Below are 18,199 nucleotides of genomic sequence, written 5' to 3' on the forward strand. Positions count from 1 at the left end.
CTGGGTGATGAAGGGTGCTGGTGGAGCTGGGTGATGACTGTTGGTGGAGCTGGGTGATGAAGGGTGTTGGTGGAGCTGGGTGATGAAGGGTGCTGGTGGAGCTGGGTGATGAAGGGTGCTGGTGGAGCTGGGTGATGAAGGGTGTTGGTGGAGCTGGGTGATGAAGGGTGCTGGTGGAGCTGGGTGACGAAGAGTGCTGGTGGAGCTGGGTGATGACTGTTGGTGGAGCTGGCATGAGGAAGTTACCAATCCAATGGGTGTCGGTAAATTTTGGAATACAGAGGTCACACCACTCAGTGGACTGTCATTGGGCCCGGATAGAGGGCCCAGACAGAGGGTCCACCACTCAGTGGACTGTCACCGGGCCCAGACAGAGGGCCCAGACAGAGGGCCCAGACAGAGGGTTCAGACAGAGGGCCCAGACAAAGGGCCCAGACAGAGGGCCCAGACAGAGGGCCCAGACAGAGGGCCCAGACAGAGGCCCCAGACAGAGGGCCCAGACAGAGGGTCCACCACTCAGTGGACTGTCACCAGGCCCAGACAGAAGGCCCAGACAGAGGGCCCAGACAGAGGGTACAGACAGAGGGCCCAGACAGAGGGCCCAGACAGAAGGCCCAGACAGACAGAGGGTACAGACAGAGGGCCCAGACAGAGGGCCAGACAGAGCCCAGACAGAGGGCCCAGACAGAGGCCCAGACCAGACAGAGGGCCCAGACAGAGGGTTCAGACAGAGGGCCCAGACAGAGGTACAGACAGACAGAGGGCCCAGACAGAGGGTCCAGACAGAGGGCCCAGACAGAGGGTCCACCACTCAGACAGAGGGCCCAGACAGAGGGCCCAGACAGAGGGTCAGACAGAGGGCCCAGACAGACACCAGACAGAGGGTTCGGACAGAGGGCCCAGACAGAGGGTTCAGACAGAGGGCCCAGACAGAGGGTTCAGACAGAGGGCCCAGACAGAGGGTCCACCACTCAGTGGACAGAGGGCCCAGACAGAGGGCCCAGACAGAGGTTCCAGACAGAGGGCCCAAAAACTGGGTGCTCGCCTGCGACTCTGCAACATGTGCTAGATATGAAACACATATTGCAGATGGTTACCATAGGGTCATGATATTGTAATATTATTTAGGGAAATAGTCAATCGTCTGCTGTTTCAACCTTGGCACCTACCCCCTCACTCAGAGTTCCTGGGAGAAATTACAGGACATCCTGAGAGCAATTACAATGACCATGCAGATGGTGGTACTCACCAGATCAGACCGTCTGGACCCGGGTCATCAATAGGATGGTGGTACTCACCAGATCAGACCGTCTGGACCCGGGTCATCAATAGGATGGTGGTACTCACCCGATCAGACCGTCTGGACCCGGGTCATCAATAGGATGGTGGACCCGGGTCATCAATAGGATGGTGGTACTCACCAGATCAGACCATCTGGACCCGGGTCATCAATAGGATGGTGGTACTCACCAGATCAGACTCTCTGGACCCGGGTCATCAATGGGATGGTGGTACTCACCAGATCAGACCGTCTGGACCCGGGTCATCAATAGGATGGTGGTACTCACCAGATCAGACTCTCTGGACCCGGGTCATTAATAGGATGGTGGTACTCACCAGATCAGACCGTCTGGACCCAGGTCATCAATAGGATGGTGGTACTCACCAGATCAGACCGTCTGGACCCGGGTCATCAATAGGATGTGAGTTGGCTCCTCCAGTCAATGGGAGATTCATCACATCACCAGAGACTGGGTAGAGATAACATAGTGGACTGGTAGAGATAACATAGTGGACTGGTAGAGATAACATAGTGGACTGGTAGAGATAACATAGTGGACTGGTAGAGATAACATAGTGGACTGGGTAGAGATAACATAGTGGACTGGTAGAGATAACATAGTGGACTGGTAGAGATAACATAGTGGACTGGTAGAGATAACATAGTGGACTGGTAGAGATAACATAGTGGACTGGTAGAGATAACATAGTGGACTGGTAGAGAGAGATAACTTAGTGGACTGGTATGTAATATGCCATTTTTTGTTATTTAGTGGATTGGGTTACTAGTCCAACGCTCTAACCACTAGGCTACCCTGCCGCCCCATGAATGAGGAAAGCTAAATGATTCTTGCAGTATTTAATGAGGAAAGCTAAATGATTCTTGCAGTATTTAATGAGGAAAGCTAAATGATTCTTGCAGTATTTAATGAGGAAAGCTAAATGATTCTTGCAGTATTTAATGAGGAAAGCTAAATGATTCTTGCAGTATTTAATGAGGAAAGCTAAATGATTCTTGCAGTATTGAATGAGGAAAGCTAAATGATTCTTGCAGTATTGAATGAGGACAGCTAGCTAGTACACTTTCAATAATGTGCAGTCTGCAATATGACTGGCAGTATGGTCGTGTGTGATGTAACGTCAGGCCTAGGTATGAATGTATCAGTGGAGGCTCCTCAGACGAGAAAGGGGAGGACGATCCTCAGTGAAATTATTTTTTTTTAAACAACATGTTTCACATTAAAGTTATCATTTTTAGATTAAAAAAAATATACACTAAATATATATTCACATCACCAAATAATTTATTAAAACACACTGTTTTGCAATGATGGTCTACAGTAGCCTCAACAGCACTCTGTAGGGTAGCACCGTCTCAACAGCACTCTGTAGGGTAGCGCCGTGGTGTAGCCGCAGGACAGCTAGTTTCCGTCTTTCTCTGGGTACACTGACTTCAATACTAAACCTAGGAGGTTTATGGTTCTCAAGGCTTCCATATACTTACACAGTTATTATGACAACTTCCTGGAGGACATCCTCCAACCTATCAGAGCTCTTGCAGCATGAACTGACATGATGTCCACCCAATGAAAGGATCAGAGAATGAATCTAGTACTGAAAGCAAAAGCTACATCTAGCTAGCACTGCAGTGCATCAAATGTGGTGAGTAGTTGACTCAAAAAGAGAGAGAGGACAATAGTTTAGCAGTTTTTAACAAATACATTTCTTTAAAAATGAAGATGAAAGAGAGAGAGAGCTATATTTTGTTGTATTTTTTTCACTTTCACTTAGCCTCTACAACTACACCCAGAAAATGTATACCAATAGCACCACCCAAAAAGGGCACTTTTAGAGACTAGTAGGGCAAAGAGGCATGTTCTCTACACAGGGAGAACCCATCTGCCACTGCTTCATTCGGCTGCTCACTTCAATAGCCCATATGCCACTGGGTGAGATTATTATTCATTGTTTTTGGGCAGATGCGTCTTGGCCGATTTAGCTCGGGAATATGCTACAATCGGCAAGCTGTCTCCTAATCCTGTCTAATGGGCAGGTCAGCCCTGGAGGGGAGAATTGGCTGTAAGAAGTAAGAAAGAACATAGCATCTGATTGTTTTTAAATGACTTCTTATGACATGGTTTGCCAGAATAAACGATGTCGTGGAGATTTTTCCAATCTGCGTTACCCACTCCAGTCAGCAGATGGCGACGTGCGTCTTTCAGGTGATGCTTCTTGCGTGACGTATAATCTAGTGGACGGAACTGGAGGCTTCTTCAACAGCGACAAAAAGCTTCTGACTCAACCAACGCGGTGGTTTCCTGGCGAACATAAAACCGAACACTTTAGACTATTCTTGTGTGTATTAATGTCAGTGTTTGCTTGTTAAATTAAATGCGACAATTTGTTAAATTGAGAACGTTACTGCACTAGGCTAATAGCTAATGCTAGCCAGCTAGCTAACACCCCGACCATGAGCTCACTAAGAAATATGGAGAAAGCGAAAGAAGCTCTAGGGCTGAACATCATCGTAAAAGAAGAAGAGGAAGAAGCTTTAAGAATAAAAAAGGAAGAAGAGGAGATTGTCACATTAGAAGAAGAAGAGGTGGATATTACAGTGAAAGAAGAGAAAGAACCTTTTGGAGTAAAAGACGAGGAGGAGATAGGTTTCAGAATCAAAAAGGAGGAAGATGCCATAACATTAAAAGAAGAAAATGTAGTGAAAGAACCTCTTGGAGTAAAAGAGGAAGAGGAGGCTTTCTCAATTAAAGAGGAGGAAGACGTTTTGGGAGTGAAAGAGGAGGAGACTGAAGATCAGATTACCACCAGTGAGTACTGTCTTAAACAGGGGTACAAACTATGCAGTTGTTGAACTAATGTGTGGTTTTAAAGTGGCATTCTACTGAAGTTCTACACTTGAATATGTTGTTCAGTATTGTAGGACATGTTTAAGGGGCAATCTGCCATTGATACATATATTTTTGGGGACTTTTAAATGTAAACATTTATGGAGTTCTCCATGTGTTCTATTAGACTGCACTTCATCCAATAACACACCTTTAAAACTCTATAGGTGATTTCTACTTCAAATTTCAAAGGGACACAAAATGCACTCATTTCGCTGAACGACCCTTTTACAATTACATCATAAACAATATTTTATAAAATGATGTTGAAAGTGGACATTCTGGCCCTGTTTAGATATATGAATGCCTCTTGTAAGAGTCTGTGATTGCAATAGAAGATCATAAGTTTACCATCTGTTTGATGTTCTCATTCACAAAGGAGAGAGACATGACTATCGTGGATCCTCTGGGGAGCCTCAACAACATTCTGATGCTGACGAGGCAGAGAAGAGTCTCTCCAGATCAGAACACCAGATGGTACAGCTTGGTCTGGTCTAGCATACAGCTTGCTCTATCGGGGTCTGGGCTGGGTTTCTGTAAAGCACTTTATGACAACAGTGACATCAGCATCCATAATGATATGTGTCTGTGTCTCCTCTTTATGGTTACCAGGACAACGCTAGCCCTTCCTCCCTCCCGGAGTCCCCGTGTCGTGCCTCTCCCGGTAGCACCTTACTGCTGGGTATGAAGAGGTTGTCTGTGCTGCTGGTGGACTGCAGGAAAACAACGGGGCTGAGTGGAACTGTGAGAGGGGGAGAAGAGAAGAAAGGATCAGATTTGACTCATCAAAGTAAGTGCTGTAGTTTAGTTTGAACAAATACAATAGATCTGCCCACTGGTATATGTTACCAGGACAACCAGCAGAGTTCTGTTGGTTCTGGGATCGAACCCAGGTCTGTAGTGACACCTTAAGCACTGTGATGCAGTGCTTTAGACCGCTGTGCCACTCAGGTGGCAGCTCCTTTGTTTGGCTGGCTTTGGGGGACTGGTTGTTTAGCTGGCACACCGCTCGTTCTCCTCAGGGGCTCCACGGCATCTCTGAGTCGTTATGCTCTGAGCGGGACAAACGTATTTTAGCTCATCCGGTAGGGCGTCATGGTTTCTGCTACGCAAATTTATTTTTGTATTCTGTAACCGTTAGAAGCCCCTGCCTCGTATCCGACCCACTAAATAAGTCTTCAACATTTCTATGACTACTACCACATGGACAGACTGACTACTACCACATGGACAGACTGACTACTATCACATGGACAGACTGACTACTATCACATGGACAGACTGACTACTATCACATGGACAGACTGACTACTATCACATGGACAGACTGACTACTATCACATGGACAGACTGACTACTATCACATGGACAGACTGACTACTACCACATGGACAGACTGACTACTACCACATGGACAGACTGACTACTATCACATGGACAGACTGACTACTATCACATGGACAGACTGACTACTATCACATGGACAGACTGACTACTATCACATGGACAGACTGACTACTATCACTACTACCACATGGACAGACTGACTACTACCACATGGACAGACTGACTACTATCACATGGACAGACTGACTACTACCACATGGACAGACTGACTACTATCACATGGACAGACTGACTACTATCACATGGACAGACTGACTACTATCACATGGACAGACTGACTACTATCACATGGACAGACTGACTACTACCACATGGCCAGACTGACTACTACCACATGGACAGACTGACTACTATCACATGGACAGACTGACTACTACCACATGGACAGACTGACTACTACCACATGGACAGACTGACTACTATCACATGGACAGACTGACTACTATCACTAATGGACAGACTGACTACTACCACATGGACAGACTGACTACTACCACATGGACAGACTGACTACTACCACTACTATCACATGGACAGACTGACTACTATCACATGGACAGACTGACTACTCAAATCAAAATCAAATCAAATTTATATATAATAATATATAAAAAAAATTATTTATATAGCCCTTCGTACATCAGCTGATATCTCAAAGTGCTGTACAGAAACCCAGCCTAAAACCCCAAACAGCAAGCAATGCAGGTGTAGAAGCACGTTGGCTAGGAAAAACTCCCTAGAAAGGCCAAAACCTAGGAAGAAACCTAGAGAGGAACCAGGCTATGTGGGATGGCCAGTCCTCTTCTGGCTGTGCCGGGTGGAGATTATAACAGAACATGGCCAAGATGTTCAAATGTTCATAAATTACCAGCATGGTCGAATAATAATAAGGCAGAACAGTTGAAACTGGAGCAGCAGCACAGTCAGGTGGACTGGGGACAGCAAGGAGTCATCAAGTCAGGTAGTCCTGGGGCATGGTCCTAGGGCTCAGGTCAGTTGAAACTGGAGCAGCAGCATGGCTAGGTGGACTGGGGACAGCAAGGAGTCATCATGTCAGGTAGTCCTGGGGCATGGTCCAAGGGCTCAGGTCCTCCGAGAGAGAGAAAGAAAGAAGGAGAGAATTAGAGAACGCACACTTAGATTCACACAGGACACCGAATAGGACAGGAGAAGTACTCCAGATATAACAAACTGACCCTAGCCCCCCGACACAAACTACTGCAGCATAAATACTGGAGGCTGAGGCAGGAGGGGTCAGGAGACACTGTGGCCCCATCCGAGGACACCCCGGACAGGGCCAAACAGGAAGGATATAACCCCACCCACCTTGCCAAAGCACAGCCCCCACACCACTAGAGGGATATCTTCAACCACCAACTTACCATCCTGAGACAAGGCTGAGTGGTAGTGGTCCTAAAACGGAATCTTGAGGAACACCGAAATTTACAGTTGATTTGTCAGAGGACAAACCATTCACAGAGACAAACTGATATCTTTCCGACAGATAAGATCTAAACCAGGCCAGAACATGTCCGTGTAGACCAATTTGGGTTTCCAATCTCTCCAAAAGAATGTGGTGATCGATGGTATCAAAAGCAGCACTAAGGTCTAGGAGCACGAGGACAGATGCAGAGCCTCGGTCCGATGCCATTAAAATGTCATTTACCACCTTCACAAGTGCCGTCTCAGTGCTATGATGGGGTCTAAAACCAGACTGAAGCATTTCGTATACATTGTTTGTCTTCAGGAAGGCAGTGAGTTGCTGCGCAACAGCCTTCTCTAAAATCTTTGAGAGGAATGGAAGATTCGATATCGGCCAATTTTTTTAAAAAATATTTTCTGGGTCAAGGTTTGGCTTTTTCAAGAGAGGCTTTATTACTGCCACTTTTAGTGAGTTTGGTACACATCCGGTGGATAGAGAGCCGTTTATTATGTTCAACATAGGAGGGCCAAGCACAGGAAGCAGCTCTTTCAGTAGTTTAGTTGGAATAGGGTCCAGTATGCAGCTTGAAGGTTTAGAGGCCATGATTATTTTCATCATTGTGTCAAGAGATATAGTACTAAAACACTTGAGCGTCTCTCTTGATCCTAGGTCCTGGCAGAGTTCTGCTATCTGAGCAGCTAACCGATCGCTGCAGCTGTACATAGTCCATCGGTATATAGCCCACCCAATTTACCTACCTCATCCCCATACTGTTTATATTTTATTTACTTTTCTGCTCTTTTGCACACCAGTATCTCTACCTGCACATGTTCATCTGATCAGTTCTCACTCCAGTGTTAATCTGCTAAATTGTAATTATTTGCCTACCTCCTCATGCCTTTTGCACACAATGTATATAGATATAATAATAGTACTTCCTGGTTGGATTTTCCTCGTTTTCACCTGCCATATCCATTCTGTTATACTCGCAGACATTATTTTAACAGTTTTGGAAACTTTAGTTTTCTACCCAAATCTACCATATCTATGCATCTCCTATCTTCTAGGCCTGAGTAGCAGGCAGTTTACTTTGGGTTACGCTTTTAATACAAAATTCCGAATGCTGCCCCCTATCCTAGTGAAGTTAATTATGTGAATGTCAATGCATAATACCATTGGGTAGGCTTATAAAAAAAATATAATTTTTTATTCTACTGGGGGAAGTTTTTATCATTATAGGCTGTTAGAACAATTAAACTTAAAATGTAGGTGTTTGAAAATTACAATGAAGTGCTTGAAAGGATCAGATGGGTCATGTGAACAACGGAGCACATGCATCACATGCTAAGAGACAATAGAGCACATGCATCACATGCTAAGAGACAATAGAGCACATGCATCACATGCTAAGAGACAATGGAGCACATGCATCACATGCTAAGAGACAATAGAGCACATGCATCACATGCTAAGAGACAATGGAGCACATGCATCACATGCTAAGAGACAATAGAGCACATGCATCACATGCTAAGAGACAATGGAGCACATGCATCACATGCTAAGAGACAATGGAGCACATGCATCACATGCTAAGAGACAATAGAGCACATGCATCACATGCTAAGAGACAATGGAGCACATGCATCACATGCTAAGAGACAATGGAGCACATGCATCACATGCTAAGAGACAATAGAGCACATGCATCACATGCTAAGAGACAATAGAGCACATGCATCACATGCTAAGAGACAATGGAGCACATGCATCACATGCTAAGAGACAATGGAACACATGCATCACATGCTAAGAGACAATAGAGCACATGCATCACATGCTAAGAGACAATGGAGCACATGCATCACATGCTAAGAGACAATAGAGCACATGCATCACATGCTAAGAGACAATGGAGCACATGCTAAGAGACAATAGAGCACATGCATCACATGCTAAGAGACAATGAGCACATGCATCACATGCTAAGAGACAATGGAGCACATGCATCACATGCTAAGAGACAACGGAGCACATGCATCACATGCTAAGAGACAATGGAACACATGCATCACATGCTAAGAGACAATATAGCACATGCATCACATGCTAAGAGACAATGGAGCACATGCATCACATGCTAAGAGACAATAGTAATGCATAATGTAATGTAAATGTAAAACAATAGAGCACATGCATCACATGCTAAGAGACAATAGAGCACATGCATCACATGCTAAGAGACAATAGAGCACATGCATCACATGCTAAGAGACAATGAGCACATGCATCACATGCTAAGAGACAATAGAGCACATGCATCACATGCTAAGAGACAATGGAGCACATGCATCACATGCTAAGAGACAATGAGCACATGCATCACATGCTAAGAGACAATGGAGCACATGCATCACATGCTAAAGGACAACGGAGCACATGCATCACATGCTAAGAGACAATGGAACACATGCATCACATGCTAAGAGACAATAGAGCACATGCATCACATGCTAAGAGACAATGGAGCACATGCATCACATGCTAAGAGACAATAGAGCACATGCATCACATGCTAAGAGACAATGGAGCACATGCTAAGAGACAATAGAGCACATGCATCACATGCTAAGAGACAATGGAGCACATGCTAAGAGACAATAGAGCACATGCATCACATGCTAAGAGACAATGGAGCACATGCTAAGAGACAATAGAGCACATGCATCACATGCTAAGAGACAATGGAGCACATGCATCACATGCTAAGAGACAATGGAGCACATGCATCACATGCTAAGAGACAATGGAGCACATGCATCACATGCTAAGAGACAATAGAGCACATGCATCACATGCTAAGAGACAATGGAGCACATGCTAAGAGACAATAGAGCACATGCATCACATGCTAAGAGACAATGCATCACATGCTAAGAGACAATAGAGCACATGCATCACATGCTAAGAGACAATGGAGCACATGCTAAGAGACAATAGAGCACATGCATCACATGCTAAGAGACAATGGAGCACATGCATCACATGCTAAGAGACAATGGAGCACATGCATCACATGCTAAGAGACAATGAGCACATGCATCACATGCTAAGAGACAATGGAGCACATGCATCACATGCTAAGAGACAATAGAGCACATGCATCACATGCTAAGAGACAATAGAGCACATGCATCACATGCTAAGAGACAATGAGCACATGCATCACATGCTAAGAGACAATAGAGCACATGCATCACATGCTAAGAGACAATGGAGCACATGCTAAGAGACAATAGAGCACATGCATCACATGCTAAGAGACAATGGAGCACATGCATCACATGCTAAGAGACAATAGAGCACATGCATCACATGCTAAGAGACAATGGAGCACATGCATCACATGCTAAGAGACAATGGAGCACATGCATCACATGCTAAGAGACAATAGAGCACATGCATCACATGCTAAGAGACAATGGAGCACATGCATCACATGCTAAGAGACAATAGAGCACATGCATCACATGCTAAGAGACAATAGAGCACATGCATCACATGCTAAGAGACAATGGAGCACATGCATCACATGCTAAGAGACAATGGAACACATGCATCACATGCTAAGAGACAATAGAGCACATGCATCACATGCTAAGAGACAATGGAGCACATGCATCACATGCTAAGAGACAATAGAGCACATGCATCACATGCTAAGAGACAATGGAGCACATGCTAAGAGACAATAGAGCACATGCATCACATGCTAAGAGACAATGGAGCACATGCATCACATGCTAAGAGACAATAGAGCACATGCATCACATGCTAAGAGACAATGGAGCACATGCATCACATGCTAAGAGACAATGGAGCACATGCATCACATGCTAAGAGACAATGGAACACATGCATCACATGCTAAGAGACAATATAGCACATGCATCACATGCTAAGAGACAATGGAGCACATGCATCACATGCTAAGAGACAATAGTAATGCATAATGTAATGTAAATGTAAAACAATAGAGCACATGCATCACATGCTAAGAGACAATAGAGCACATGCATCACATGCTAAGAGACAATAGAGCACATGCATCACATGCTAAGAGACAATGAGCACATGCATCACATGCTAAGAGACAATAGAGCACATGCATCACATGCTAAGAGACAATGGAGCACATGCATCACATGCTAAGAGACAATGAGCACATGCATCACATGCTAAGAGACAATGGAGCACATGCATCACATGCTAAAGGACAACGGAGCACATGCATCACATGCTAAGAGACAATGGAACACATGCATCACATGCTAAGAGACAATAGAGCACATGCATCACATGCTAAGAGACAATGGAGCACATGCTAAGAGACAATAGAGCACATGCATCACATGCTAAGAGACAATGGAGCACATGCTAAGAGACAATAGAGCACATGCATCACATGCTAAGAGACAATGGAGCACATGCTAAGAGACAATAGAGCACATGCATCACATGCTAAGAGACAATGCATCACATGCTAAGAGACAATAGAGCACATGCATCACATGCTAAGAGACAATGGAGCACATGCATCACATGCTAAGAGACAATGGAGCACATGCATCACATGCTAAGAGACAATGGAGCACATGCATCACATGCTAAGAGACAATAGAGCACATGCATCACATGCTAAGAGACAATGCATCACATGCTAAGAGACAATAGAGCACATGCATCACATGCTAAGAGACAATGCATCACATGCTAAGAGACAATAGAGCACATGCATCACATGCTAAGAGACAATGCATCACATGCTAAGAGACAATAGAGCACATGCATCACATGCTAAGAGACAATGGAGCACATGCATCACATGCTAAGAGACAATGGAGCACATGCATCACATGCTAAGAGACAATGAGCACATGCATCACATGCTAAGAGACAATGAGCACATGCATCACATGCTAAGAGACAATGAGCACATGCATCACATGCTAAGAGACAATAGAGCACATGCATCACATGCTAAGAGACAATGGAGCACATGCATCACATGCTAAGAGACAATAGAGCACATGCATCACATGCTAAGAGACAATGGAACACATGCATCACATGCTAAGAGACAATGAGCACATGCATCACATGCTAAGAGACAATGGAGCACATGCATCACATGCTAAGAGACAATGGAGCACATGCATCACATGCTAAGAGACAATGGAGCACATGCATCACATGCTAAGAGACAATGGAGCACATGCATCACATGCTAAGAGACAATGGAGCACATGCATCACATGCTATAGAGCACATGCATCACATGCATCACACAAGACAATGGAGCACATGCATCACATGCTAAGAGACAATGGAGCACATGCATCACATGCTAAGAGACAATGGAGCACATGCATCACATGCTAAGAGACAATGGAGCACATGCATCACATGCTAAGAGACAATGGAGCACATGCATCACATGCTAAGAGACAATGGAGCACATGCATCACATGCTAAGAGACAATGGAGCACATGCATCACATGCTAAGAGACACATGCTAAGAGACAATGGAGCACATGCATCACATGCTAAGAGACAATAGAGCACATGCATCACATAAGAGACAATGGAACACATGCATCACATGCTAAGAGACAATAGAGCACATGCATCACATGCTAAGAGACAATGGAGCACATGCATCACATGCTAAGAGACAATGGAGCACATGCATCACATGCTAAGAGACAATGGAGCACATGCATCACATGCTAAGAGACAATGGAGCACATGCATCACATGCTAAGAGACAATGGAGCACATGCATCACATGCTAAGAGACAATGGAGCACATGCATCACATGCTAAGAGACAATGGAGCACATGCATCACATGCTAAGAGACAATGGAGCACATGCATCACATGCTAAGAGACAATGGAGCACATGCATCACATAAGAGCATCACATGCTAAGAGACAATGGAGCATGCATCACATGCTAAGAGACAATAGAGCACATGCATCACATGCTAAGAGACAATGGAGCACATGCATCACATGCTAAGAGACAATGGAGCACATGCATCACATGCTAAGAGACAATGGAGCACATGCATCACATGCTGGAGAGACAATGGAGCACATGCATCACATGCTAAGAGACAATGGAGCACATGCATCACATGCTAAGAGACAATGGAGCACATGCATCACATGCTAAGAGACAATGGAGCACATGCATCACATGCTAAGAGACAATAGAGCACATGCATCACATGCTAAGAGACAATGGAGCACATGCATCACATGCACATGCATCACATGCTAAGAGACAATGCACATGAGCACATGCATCACATGCTAAGAGACAATGGAGCACATGCATCACATGCTAAGAGACAATAGAGCACATGCATCACATGCTAAGAGACAATGGAGCACATGCATCACATGCTAAGAGACAATGGAGCACATGCATCACATGCTAAGAGACAATGGAGCACATGCATGCATCACATGCTAAGAGACAATAGAGCACATGCATCACATGCTAAGAGACAATAGAGCACATGCATCACATGCTAAGAGACAATGGAGCACATGCATCACATGCTCACAGAGACAATGGAGCACATGCATCACATGCTAAGAGACAATGGAGCACATGCATCACATGCTAAGAGACAATGGAGCACATGCATCACATGCTAAGAGACAATGGAGCACATGCATCACATGCTAAGAGACAATGGAGCACATGCATCACATGCTAAGAGACAATGGAGCACATGCATCACATGCTAAGAGACAATGGAGCACATGCATCACATGCTAGAGAGATCAATGGAGACACATGCATCACATGCTAAGAGACAATGGAGCACATGCATCACATGCTAAGAGACAATAGAGCACATGCATCACATGCTAAGAGACAATGGAGCACATGCATCACATGCTAAGAGACAATGGAGCACATGCTAAGAGACAATGGAGCACATGCATCACATGCTAAGAGACAATGGAGCACATGCTAAGAGACAACGGAGCACATGCATCACATGCTAAGAGACAATGGAACACATGCATCACATGCTAAGAGACAATAGAGCACATGCATCACATGCTAAGAGACAATGGAGCACATGCATCACATGCTAAGAGACAATGGAGCACATGCATCACATGCTAAGAGACAATGGAGCACATGCATCACATGCTAAGAGACAATGGAGCACATGCATCACATGCTAAGAGACAATGGAGCACATGCATCACATGCTAAGAGACAATGGAGCACATGCATCACATGCTAAGAGACAATGGAGCACATGCATCACATGCTAAGAGACAATGGAGCACATGCATCACATGCTAAGAGACAATGGAGCACATGCATCACATGCTAAGAGACAATGGAGCACATGCATCACATGCTCAAGAGACAATGGAGCACATGCATCACATGCTAAGAGACAATGGAGCATGCATCATGACAATCACATGCATAAGAGACAATGCACATGCATCACATGAGCACATGCATCACATGCTAAGAGACAATGGAGCACATGCATCACATGCTAAGAGACAATGGAGCACATGCATCACATGCTAAGAGACAATGGAGCACATGCATCACATGCTAAGAGACAATAGAGCACATGCATCACATGCTAAGAGACAATGGAGCACATGCATCACATGCTAAGAGACAATAGAGCACATGCATCACATGCTAAGAGACAATGGAGCACATGCATCACATGCTAAGAGACAATAGAGCACATGCATCACATGCTAAGAGACAATGGAGCACATGCATCACATGCTAAGAGACAATGGAGCACATGCATCACATGCTAAGAGACAATGGAGCACATGCATCACATGCTAAGAGACAATGGAGCACATGCATCACATGCTAAGAGACAATGGAGCACATGCATCACATGCTAGAGCACATGCATCAATAAGAGACAATGGAACACATGCATCACATGACAATCACATGCTAAGAGACAATGGAGCACATGCATCACATGCTAAGAGACAATGGAGCACATGCATCACATGCTAAGAGACAATGGAGCACATGCATCACATGCTAAGAGACAATGGAGCACATGCATCACATGCTAAGAGACAATGGAGCACATGCATCACATGCTAAGAGACAATGGAGCACATGCATCACATGCTAAGAGACAATGGAGCACATGCATCACATGCTAAGAGACAATGGAGCACATGCTAAGAGACAATGGAGCACATGCATCACATGCTAAGAGACAATGGAGCACATGCATCACATGCTAAGAGACAATGGAGCACATGCATCACATGCTAAGAGCACTTGACTCTAAGTCTCTCTGGATAAGAGATTGTCTGACTAAATGACTAAAATGTATGCTGAGATTTCATTCAGGTCTCCCTGTTTAACCACTCTGTTTGTATTTGGCAGAAGAGAGACCCGACTCAGAGGAACCAGAGACGTCTGAACCAGTGAGACGACACCACTGTTCCCAGTGTGGAAAGAGTTATACCCGTTTATGGAGCCTGAAAAACCACAAGAGAACACACGCAGAGAAGAAGCCTTACAACTGCTCTCAGTGTGCAAAGAGTTTTAACCATTTAGGGAATCTTAAAAACCACAAGAGAACACACGCAGAGAAGAAGTCTTACAACTGCTCTCAGTGTGCAAAGAGTTTTACTCATTTATGTAACCTAAAATCGCACGAGAGACGACACACAGGAGATAAGCCTTACCAATGCTCTCAGTGTGGTAAGAGATTTATTGAGTCAACAGAACTGAAAGTTCATGAGAGAATACACACAGGGGAAAAACCATTCCAATGCTCTCAGTGTGTAAAGACATTTTCTCGACCAGGGGACCTGAAATCTCATGAGAAAATACACACAGGGGAAAAGCCGTACCACTGTTCCCATTGTGAAAAGAGTTTCGGCTGGTCAGGGACACTGAAAGAGCACGAGAGAATACACACAGGAGATAAGCCTTACCAATGCTCTCAGTGTGGTAAGGGTTTTGGCCAGTTACGGTACCTGAAAACGCACGAGATGATTCACACAGGAGAGAAGCCTTTCCAGTGCTCTCAGTGTGGAAAGAGTTTTATCCTGTTAGTAAACCTGAAATCACATGAGAGAATACACACAGGGGAAAAGCCATACCATTGTTCCCATTGTGAAAAGAGTTTCAGCTGGTCAGGGACACTGAAAGAGCACGAGAGGACACACACAGGAGAAAAGCCATTCCAATGCTCTCAATGTGGAAAGGGTTTTACCCAGTCAGGGAGCCTGAAAATGCATGAGAGAATGCATACAGGAGAAAAGCCTTTCCATTGCTCCCAATGTGGAAAGAGTTTTACCCAATTAAGGAGCCTGAAAAGTCATGTGGTGACACACAAAGGAGGGTAGCCTCACCTCTGCTCCCAGTGTGAAAGAGTTTTACCCAATTAATGGTCCTGAAAGAGCATGAGAGAATACATACACTCTTCATGTCACTAATTTTCAGAGGACCTGAAATCACATGAGAGAAAAGAGAGGCTGTGTTCTGACCTTTGTTCTTTGACTGAGAATGTGTTGAAATCTAATGAAATCCATGAAATCTAATTTGTATATATAAAATCATACTCACAAATAGGCCTAAATGTGTTTTTTCTATTTTTCATCTTGAGGCATGTTCAGATTTGATCAAATGCATTTTCTATTTTGTTTTGATTATAAACTTTGATTGGATACAAACTATTAGCTCAAAAAATCTTATCATTTGGATATTTCAAAATGTAACTTAACAGAATTTTCATTCTAACCTTTGAACTTTGAAACATCTTTAATTCGTTTTTTATTGAGTAAATGTGCAACTATTCGTCAAGATAAAGGACTATGAAACTGGTTACTTGTTCTGGTGAAATGTGTACATTTGAGTCATTAAGCAGACGCTCTTATCCAGGGCGACTTACAGGAGCAATTAGGGGTTAAGTTCCTTGCTCAAGGAGCACATCGATAGATTTATCAGCTAGTCGGCTGGGGGATTCAAACCATCGACCTTTCAGTTACTGGCCCAACACTAGACTACCTACCACCCTAAAGTCTTTCCTTGATTCCTTGCGACCCCCCTTCAAAACTCATTGGAGGAGATCAGAAATTATCTTCTCCTATATGACCAGAGAAGATTGAAAGAGAGGATGCTGGGAAATCAATGAAAGATCTGAGATCTTCACCCTAGTAGATTGCTGTTCTACTGATGGAGAATGGAACCACTAAAACAGGCACCATCTCAAGTCAATCCAGGCGACTTGTTTTGCCCCTGAACAAGGCAGTTAACCCACTGTTTCCCGGTAGGCTGTCATTGTCAATAAGAATTTGTTCTTAACTGACTTCCCGAGTTAAATAAATGTTAAATAAAAAATGTATAAATAAATATTTCAGGCCACGCCCACTGACGCCCACAGTTTAAAAACATACAATGACATCAAGACATCCAGAGTTTAACACCACTGATCGTTTGCTACAAAGGCCCCTTTTTCTCTACAATTGGTAGTTACAGTCTTGTCCCAACGCTGCCACTCCCATACGGACTCAGAAGAGGCGAAGGTCGATAGTCTTGCGTCCTCCGAAACACGACCCCCGCCAAGCCACACTGCTTCTTGACAAACTGCTCGCTTAACCCGGAAGTCAGCGTGCATTGGCCCGACCCGCCACAAGGAGTTACTAGAGCGTGATGGGACAAGGACGTGCCGGCCAATCCCTCCCCTAACCACGCTGGGCCAAACCCTCCCCTAACCACACTGGGCCAAACACTCACCTAACCACAATGGGCCAAACCCTCACCTAACCACGCTGGACCAAACCCTCCCCTAACCACGCTGGGCCAAACCCTCCCCTAACCACGCTGGGCCAAACCCTCCCCTAACCACACTGGGCCAAACCCTCCCCTAACCACGCTGGGCCTAACCCTCACCTACCCACACTGGGCCAAACCCTCACCTAACCACGCTGGGCCAAACCCTCCCCTAACCACACTGGGCCAAACCCTCCCCTAACCACGCTGGGCCAAACCCTCCCCTAACCACACTGGGCCAAACCCTCCCCTAACCACGCTGGGCCTAACCCTCACCTACCCACACTGGGCCAAACCCTCACCT

The 18,199-nt window shown here is 44.8% G+C and overlaps 1 protein-coding gene across 1 annotated transcript; it reads left to right on the forward strand.

Annotated features, from left to right (window-relative positions):
* The first annotated feature begins 3,447 nt into the window (after positions 1-3,447).
* Positions 3,448-16,947, forward strand: LOC118376421 (zinc finger protein ZFP2-like). Its single transcript, XM_052508350.1, has 4 exons — positions 3,448-4,106; positions 4,564-4,661; positions 4,797-4,974; positions 15,499-16,947. The coding sequence occupies exons 1-4, from the start codon at positions 3,752-3,754 to the stop codon at positions 16,467-16,469; spliced, it is 1,602 nt and encodes a 533-aa protein (XP_052364310.1). The 5' UTR covers positions 3,448-3,751; the 3' UTR covers positions 16,470-16,947.
* The last annotated feature ends 1,252 nt before the right edge of the window (positions 16,948-18,199 follow it).

Source organism: Oncorhynchus keta, unplaced genomic scaffold, assembly GCF_023373465.1.
Source record: "Oncorhynchus keta strain PuntledgeMale-10-30-2019 unplaced genomic scaffold, Oket_V2 Un_contig_349_pilon_pilon, whole genome shotgun sequence".
NCBI lineage: Eukaryota > Metazoa > Chordata > Actinopteri > Salmoniformes > Salmonidae > Oncorhynchus > Oncorhynchus keta.